The sequence below is a fragment of the Numenius arquata genome, chromosome 1 (assembly GCF_964106895.1).
Source record: "Numenius arquata chromosome 1, bNumArq3.hap1.1, whole genome shotgun sequence".
Taxonomy (NCBI): Eukaryota; Metazoa; Chordata; class Aves; order Charadriiformes; family Scolopacidae; genus Numenius; species Numenius arquata.
The window spans coordinates 107,925,427-107,933,894 of record NC_133576.1 but is presented as its reverse complement, the minus strand read 5'-3'; the positions used below and the strand labels follow the sequence as shown (position 1 = coordinate 107,933,894).

Sequence of the window (8,468 nt, the reverse complement as noted above, 5' to 3'; positions counted from 1 at the left end):
ATCAAAACAAAACCGACCCCCAATTAAGAGTCAAGATTAATTGTAAGGAACAGGTTTCTCTGGGCCTAGTGGGGTATTTGTAGCCTGTATTTGTACAGAGGAAGAGGTTATTTCAGCCCCTTTACTAAATATTTGTTTTTTAAAAAAGTGCATCAGTGCAAATGTGCACTATGCATCAGTGCTTTTTTAGGGAGATGGGAAGCTATTTGTTGTACATGAGGATGTTTGAACAGGATTTAGGAAATGTGTAGGAGTCTATGTAAATTTAATAGAGCTTGCAAAGCTTCTCCGCTCTGTCCCATAACATTGTTTTACCAGCAGACTTCAATATTGGCATTGTGTGAAAATCCTCTCCCAAAGGGAGAATTTATGCAAAGTCTCTGCCAGGTGCTGCCCTGTAGCTGACGCAGGGTTGAGCAGGCACCTATCCACACCACAGTACACAAAAAAAAATTACATAAATTAAACCTACACACACATACCTGCCTAGCCTCAGAAAACACCTTCACAGTGCTATCTGAAATGCTGGGGTGATGGCTGTGTCCCACGCTGCCTCCCCTTCTGAGACAGGAATTTGCCCTATGTGATTTCTCAATTCAGATTAAGGGCCTGATACATAAAGTTGCTTAAAGCAATGTACACAAAGATATTGGGAAGACCAGATCTCACCCACTTATGTTTGAGGAAAAGCGCTTGTACAATAAAAGCTTTCAGATATAATATTGGAAGTGATTTCATTTTCCAGAACAAAGAACCATGCTGGCAAAAGCTGGCCTGATATAAATATCTCAAGGACAGAGATATCTCCTTACAGAGAAAAGGAGGAAGGAATAAAAGGGAAGAAGAGCACAAGTTCATAAAACTGGGATCTATCTCTTCTTCTGTTATATCTTTTTTCTTAGATCCCTCTCAGTTTATTAGGAAGGTAGTGGGGTTTAATATTCTTTGCATATTTTTAATACACCTGCATAGCTGTTATGCATATTTGTGTGTGAGGCATGTGCACAAACATATGCATCTACACCTTTATACATACACATTCATAAAGGTGTGTATGTTATATATAGAAACACATTTATACATACCTGCAACACTCTGTCCTGTAGAGGCATCACTTCTGCTTCTATCTATTCCTTATGCCTTCTCTGTCTCTTTACTGGTATGGATGTAAGTTCTCCACACAACAGATAAGATTTCAACATCGTTTACGCAAGTGTCGATCCACAGCCACTGCAATGATTGAAATTAAATCACTCTGGGGGTTTCTTGTGGCACAATGAAGATCAACATAAGGGCAAACTGGGACTGTTTTTGCCTCCGTCACCAGCACAGACTCACTTTGCAGTTACTAAGGCAGAAGATCCGAGGGGGTTTTGTTTGTAAATGTAACATGAATTTAATGTTATCTTGACCTTTTCAGAAAATTACTGAGGGCAGAGCAGAGGTTACAGACACTCTGCATGTGACCTTGCCCCAGCACAAGCTTCCCTCTTGCTAAGCTCTGCAAACTGCCATTACATGCTATGATTTATCCGTCCAAACTAGATCCTGTGGTTTATCTGAGCCTATCTCTCAAACCCAGAAGCCAAGCAATTTCCACGACAGGGACTGCCTGCATGAGGATGGGTTGCTTTAAGACTCACAGGGAATGCCAAGAGAAGGTGGAGACTTCCCCTGTGTGTCCTTGAAGTTGTATATGAGGAGAAGCATATGACAGCCAGCCAAGGAAGAGCCAATTGTGCAATCAGCTTGGCTTGACCAGCCTTTGGTGGCGTGACACTGTATCAGGGTAGAGAGACCATGACCTCTGTGTTGCACCCTGTCCTATCTTAGAGGAGCAAGGCTATGCAACACCCTGGCTGTTTCTGTTGCAGACCCATGAACAGCCATATAGCTGACCCCACTGCTTGGGGTGATCTGAGATCCCAAAGCACTCAGAGAGCTGAAATTGTAATGCTGTGAATCTCTTCTCAGGAAGCAGAAAAGAGAGAATCTGAGCAGGAGAATATTTATCGTACCTTCCTCCTCCTTTTTTTTTTTTTTTTGTCTGGACTCATGCCAAGCACATCTGGCCATAGAGAGGGGAAATGTGGTTTCCACAAGATGAAACTTTGAATGGATACAAGCAGTTTCTAAGGAGACCTGCTCTATAATTGTAAAGGAAATTACAAGCTGAATCATCTGCGGTTTGGGGAGAGAAATCAATGATATTTTGTAAGTTGAACCCAACTGTGCTGACTACTTACCAAGAAGGAAACTGGAAAGAAATCAATTCCAAGAACTTTCAACAAAAATCCATCTTAATTCAGGTCTGACAGATCTGTTTTGTTCTCCTTCTCCAAAGCAACGTGATGCACCAGCCTGAATTCCCTATTACTATTGCAGAGACAAGCCTTCCCCAGCAAAGATGGACTACTACACTACGCTTCAGGCTTGCCAAACCACTTGCTGCTGAGTCTTGGGAATGCACAAAGGCCCGCACACCTTTCAGGGCTGTCCTGTCGAACCTGCTGGTGTCTCTCCAGAGGGCAGGTCCAGAGCAGACTCCCCAAACTGTGATGCATTGCACCGTGCATTGAAATGGACTGCTGAAGCACAGCTGCACCCACTGGACCATGTAATGACAGCAGCAAGCTCTTTCTGCTTATAACCTAAATGGCATCTGACTCCTAAATTAGTGCTCTTCATATGCTGATGCTTTACGTGTTTTAACTTTTTTTTTTTCTGGGGGGGGAAGACAGAGGAAAAAAAGGCAAGACCCTGAACATGTACTAGCCCTTTTTTTAGCCCATTTGCCCTTCATTTTGTAGTTTTACTTTACTGAATGTCCCTGTGAAGCGCTGAACTCAGCTTAGTTAAATCAGAAGAGATAATAGGGAGATAATACTCTATCTTCTGGAAAAAATTAGTGAGACTTTCCTTTTGTGTTTATTCTGTGTTTCTTTCTGGTGTTGAGAACTCCACAGTGAAACGTTGCAATGCCTAGTTCTTAATCTTTGGCAGACTTAATTCTGGATGTAGTGTAATTCCTGACCCACCTCACCAAGACTCATCCACAAAATCTGTGTCAGAAAGGCTGAATTAGTTACAAAAGTTGTTGTTACTTAAAAGAGAATGGATCCAAGGTACTGGCTTCTTCCAAACAGGGCTATCCATAATTTCTTCTCTACTTCCCACAGTTGTCTTTCATGTACCTGACTCTTTCTTCCCCTCTTTCTGCTTTTCCTCTTGTATATCAAAAAAACACAAGTCTTTGCGTTGACCAAAATTCACAGCTCAGTGCTGCTGGTGAGATTAGTTGCTCTCTGCCTCGCTACAAGACACACTCAAGTAGCAACAAACCAAATCCTGTTTGGAACGTGGACCTTCTGGAGCTTCTATTCCTTTCTCATGTCTTCCTGCCTTCCTTTTTATGTCAAGGGTTTTGAGCATGGGATTTATTTTCCTCATGTGGAAAAATAAGACATATATAATACACCAGTGAAGAGAAGTCAAGAAGGTTCCTGGGGATCTTTGACTGTAATAGGAAACAAAACTGAAGGGTTATAGTTGAGGGGTTTCTCCCTTCTCTTCCCACACAACACACAGCACGATGTCTACCTGGCTAGGCATAGATAAATCTGTGATTTATCAAACTCCTTGTGAATAGTGAACCCTTTTCCAACTTCACAAGAGATACTTGCTAAAAGGTCTTCTGACTTCACCTTGCTACCTGCTCAGATTATATCAGGTGAGCCCTGTAACTTGAAGCCCTGTAGCAAAAATACTTGCTGCGTCTTTCAGAAGCCAAATACCAATGCTCCCATAAATGTTTGCCTTGGGGTGCCATATTCCTCTTGAACCATGTCTACAAGGGTGTATGAAATTTAAATGCCTCAGGATGATGAAGAGAAGAGTTTTCCCCTGAGCCTAAACACCGGTACAATGCAGGCCCTTGCTTCAAGACATGGATGAAAGAGAATCCTTCCCAATCAAATGCAAAGGCAAACTCTTGGGGACTGTTTTCAAAGACTCAGAGTGGAGAACTGTCCCTGCTTATTCCATTCCCAAGCTAGCTGGGAACATAAGAAAGAAGCACCGTAAGTAACATCCTTTTGGACAAGTTCTAATCTCTCCATTTCTGCTCACTTGTCTTCTTATACCTCTTCTTGGTACTTAGTAAACTGTCCATGAGCCAGCAATGTGCCCTTGTCGCCAAGAGAGCCAATGGCATCCTGAGCTGCAAAGGGAAGAGTGTGGCCAGTAGGTCAAGGGAGGTCATTCTCCCCCTCTACTCTGCACTGGTGAGGCCACAACTGGAATACTGTGTCCAGTTCTGGGCTCCCCAGTTCAAGAGAGACAGGGAACTACTGGAGAGAGTCCAACGTAGGGCATCTAAGATGACTGAGGGATTGGAGCATGTCCCTTATGAGGAAAGGCTCAAAGAGCTGGGACTCTTTAGTCTGGAGAAGAGAAGGCTGAGGGGAGACCATATTAATGCTTACAAGAATATAAAGGGTGGGTTGAAGGATGATGGAGCCGGACTCTTTTCAGTGGTTTCCAGTGATAGGACGAGGGGCAATGGGCACAAGCTGGAACATAGGAAGTTCCATTCAAATATGAGGAAAAGCTTCTTTCCGGTGAGGGTGACAGAGCACTGGAACAGGCTGCCCAGGGAGGTTGTGGAGTCCCCTTCTCTGGAGATTTTCAAGACCCGTCTGGATGCAGTCCCAGGTAATGTGCTCTAGGCAATCCTGCTTTGGCAGGGGAGTTGGACTAGATGATCTCTAGAGGTCCCTTCCAATTCTGACATTTCTGTGATTCCGTGATTCTTTTCACTGTAAGGTTCATTTTGCCTGAATTTAGCTGTCAAAAAGGTGGAGGGACCAAGGCTGTGCTGTTCAGTAGGGCCCTCCAGGGACACCCACTTTGTCCTACCTCCCCTGCAATGCCTTTCTTACACTGGGTGTATGACAGTCTGGAGATACCTCTTGGCTGTACAGAAAGCCCATGTAATTGCTTACGCTACAGGCCCAACTTACAATCACAGAATAGCTGCTTGGATCCCACTGTCAGGTTTTTGATTCTTTTTTGAGCAATGCTTCTCTCTGTTCCTCTTTTTTTTTCATCTATGATTTCTCTTCCTTTGAAAATGCAAGCTTTCTATGGATTTCCCTGTCACTTCACATTTCCACTTCCATTAGATTTCCCCTTCTTGGACTTTCTTTGAAGGCCCTGTCCCTTTCCAATGCCCAATCATTTGTTCCACATTTTGCTTTGCTTACCTGTTATTCACAAAGCTCTAGCCATTTCACATCTCCTATGTTTAACCCTTTCTACTGTGCAGAAAACCTGCTGGACTTGAAAGAGCAGAAGGTCACCTAACTAGCATCACTAGTACAGGTGAGAATGAATTCCTTCATAAACTCGCTCAGGGGTAGAAGAAAACCCAGTTCTGGATGTGGGGGGAACTTACCAAAAAGCAAATGTTCCATCACCAGAAATGAAAAAACAAACATCAGCTTAAATAACTTTACGACTCAATTGGTAAAAAAACTCTACTATAGAAAACACTTTTGCTTTCAAGTGAATAGTTTCCCATTGGAGCCGTGGAAATTCTTTTCGACCTCAGTAAAACTAAGGAGTTATCAAAAGCTTATGTGTTTTTATCTTTCAGTGGTTTTGTAGGGTGGGAATTGGGGAAGGTGGGAGTTTTAGGGAAAAAAAGTTGAAGTGACAAACTCTGATCAACATCACATTCCATTTATATCATCTAAAGAAGGAAAGTTGGGGTATAAATTTCAAAGGAGAAGCTGGACAGTGGATAATAAGTTCTCTAATCTCTGTTTGGCAGAGTGTCAGGTCACTAGACTAGACTTGGTGTTATAAAAAGCTTGCATGAATATTTTCTTTCGGATTCTTTTAATGAATTCATTCTGCACGTCTTCTTACTTCCAAGTATTCCAGCCAATGAATCTACTGGAGTTATCGATGATATGGTGAATTTAGAATTAACATTGTAGAATAGTAAAAGCAAGTGAATTTCAGATTGGTAAATGCATGTTTGAAGTAGAAACTTGATTGTGTAAGTTTTACCTATGTAACAGAGCACGAAAATGACCCGTGTGTCCATTCTGAACGTCTCAAATTCTGAATGTCACCTACCTGCAATGAATTACTCATGAGTGCTATAGTCTATTCTGAATAACAAATATATTCAAGAAAATTACAATTTATTTGAGGACAATTCATGAAGAGAGGATGAGGTGAAATTAATCTAATATGGAATTAAAAATGAATTATTCATGCAGCTCTACAGGACAATGATATCCCCACAAGCAATAACTGTATCGACATCCATGTGGAAGAGGGCCCCCATTCAGTCCTTCTTCCATCCTAGCAAATATAAGCGTACCAAGCTGCTTTCAGAATTTAATAGCAACCTGCAGTTTCTGTTAAGCTCCTGGAGTTATATTTTTGCCTGCAGGGGTCATTTTTGAAATGGAGTGATGGACCTCTGACAACCTTCATGCAGAGGCCTCTGTTATCCCTTTTCAGAGCTGGTAGAGAACTAGTTAACAGCCTGTTTAACATAAAAATTTGCCTGACTTTTGGAGTTAAGAAAAACCTGGGGTGACTTATAATTCATATAGTTTACCTCACTCTTGAACCTCTGCTATCCCTCTGGGATGAGTATGTCCAGGATTAGCTAGAGAAAACATCATCTTATTAAAATGTTGCCCAAAGCTGCGATGTACATACTATGGAAACACAAATTAAAAGAAAATTGGATTTCCAGAGATTGAGCTGAGATTGAATGATTTCATGTCAGGAGTGAAATAGTTCCCTTTTCACATCTACTTGTTTTCCCTTGTGGTTTCTCTTTGTCTTTGTTTCCGGGCGAGGGTGAATGGGACCAGTCTCCCTGCCCCAAGAGGCTATCATTCATCTGCGTTTACGAACCAAATCTGATGCCCCCTTAACCTGTCACTGAACCGCTGATGAAACCTGACTGGCTGCAGTGGGACTTGAAACAGAGTTCAGCTGCAATCCATTAATGTAGAAAAATCTTTTGCATGGAAAAATCAAGATCTTATAGTAAAAAAGCAGAGTTATTATAGCATGACACTTTTCTGTTCCTTTTGCATTATTGTGGCAGTGTTCTTGTAGACTATGTTTAAAATGATGCTATAAAAATAAATTCTGATTAGATTTGAATGCTTGATGAAATCAGCATACCATTTAGATTTTCCACAGGGTGTTCAAGAATATTCATAAGAGCTCTTTAATTATTAAATAATTACAAATCACTCATTAAAACATTATTCATTTCACCATTTAACCATGCTGAGTCATACATTTTAAACCCTAGAATTTTTCCTTTCTTAGTGCCAGATAGACTCAAGGAAAGTTAATTGAATGTTTTTAATATTTAAGTAGTTAAATGGCTAGTTCAATAAACTGCAATAGAGCTATAAGATGAGGCCCAAATCATAGGGAGAATTCATGAGTGTATCATTGAGCCCAGGAGGTGGTGCACCACTTTGTGAACTGCATAGGATGACACTTTGTTAAATTTAAAAAAAACACCTTGCTATTATGGTTAGGTTTGTCTAAGTTCTCAATATGATACATGACTGCGTTCCCCAAAGGCAAACTTTTTCACTTTGTTTTCCTTAGTTGTAAGGACTCCTATTGCTTTTGACTCCATCAGTTACTTACAAGCTCCTATTCCAAGGTGCCTTCCCTCACTATCCAAGAAGGTAAATGGAAAAGCTTAGGCCAGGAATGCTTGCTTGAGTCATCCAGGTCATGACAAAAGACCTCATTAGTTAGGAAGGATGAGGACACTAGCAAAAATTTAGTTAGCATTTCAGCCATCCCATTATCCAGCACAACCTCAGGGAATGATATATATATATCATAGAAAGAGCAGCTGCCTTATTTACCTAAGAGTTCTCTATAAAGCAAGTGTCATATTTCCTCCTTCATGAGTAAACTGAGGGTATGAACAAACTAAGAGTAAGAGTGAATCAAGGACTTCCTGGGGATTAGACTCACCTGCTGTTAGAACAAACATCTAGCACATACCTTTTCACCTAGGCCACCTGAGGTGTGGTCCTGCCCAGGAGGGCCACCAAGGAGCATAGGGCACCAGACACAAGCCCAGTCCAGAAACTCATCTTCCTGAGCATTGGGATATCTGTGTTCCCTCAGAATCAATGCTTTCCCTGTAATTATCTCAAGGAACATCAACCATACCAAGAAAAGAAAAATATTTTATACAAACATGTTTTTTTCCTGGCTGTTATTCCAGTATTTTAATAACATCCACTGTGGTTTGCTCAGGGTCACAAGGGAAGATGGTATCAGAGCTGGGAACAAAGTCAAGGAGGATCTCATTCTCATTCTTCAAACCTTCTGTCCACCAAGAAATGCAGCTTCCCAAATCAAAGTAACACGATGAGTTCAAAGGGGAAGCAACAAAC

General features: G+C 41.4%; 1 protein-coding gene across 1 annotated transcript; it reads left to right on the top strand.

The window, feature by feature from the left end:
* The first annotated feature begins 1,161 nt into the window (after positions 1 to 1,161).
* On the top strand, positions 1,162 to 6,962 carry LOC141466202 (snaclec convulxin subunit beta-like). Its single transcript, XM_074150007.1, is given in 7 exon segments — positions 1,162 to 1,167; positions 2,987 to 3,064; positions 4,705 to 4,735; positions 5,350 to 5,438; positions 5,441 to 5,461; positions 6,467 to 6,595; positions 6,885 to 6,962. Coding segments are annotated over 7 exon segments (432 nt in total).
* Positions 6,963 to 8,468: the final 1,506 nt, after the last annotated feature.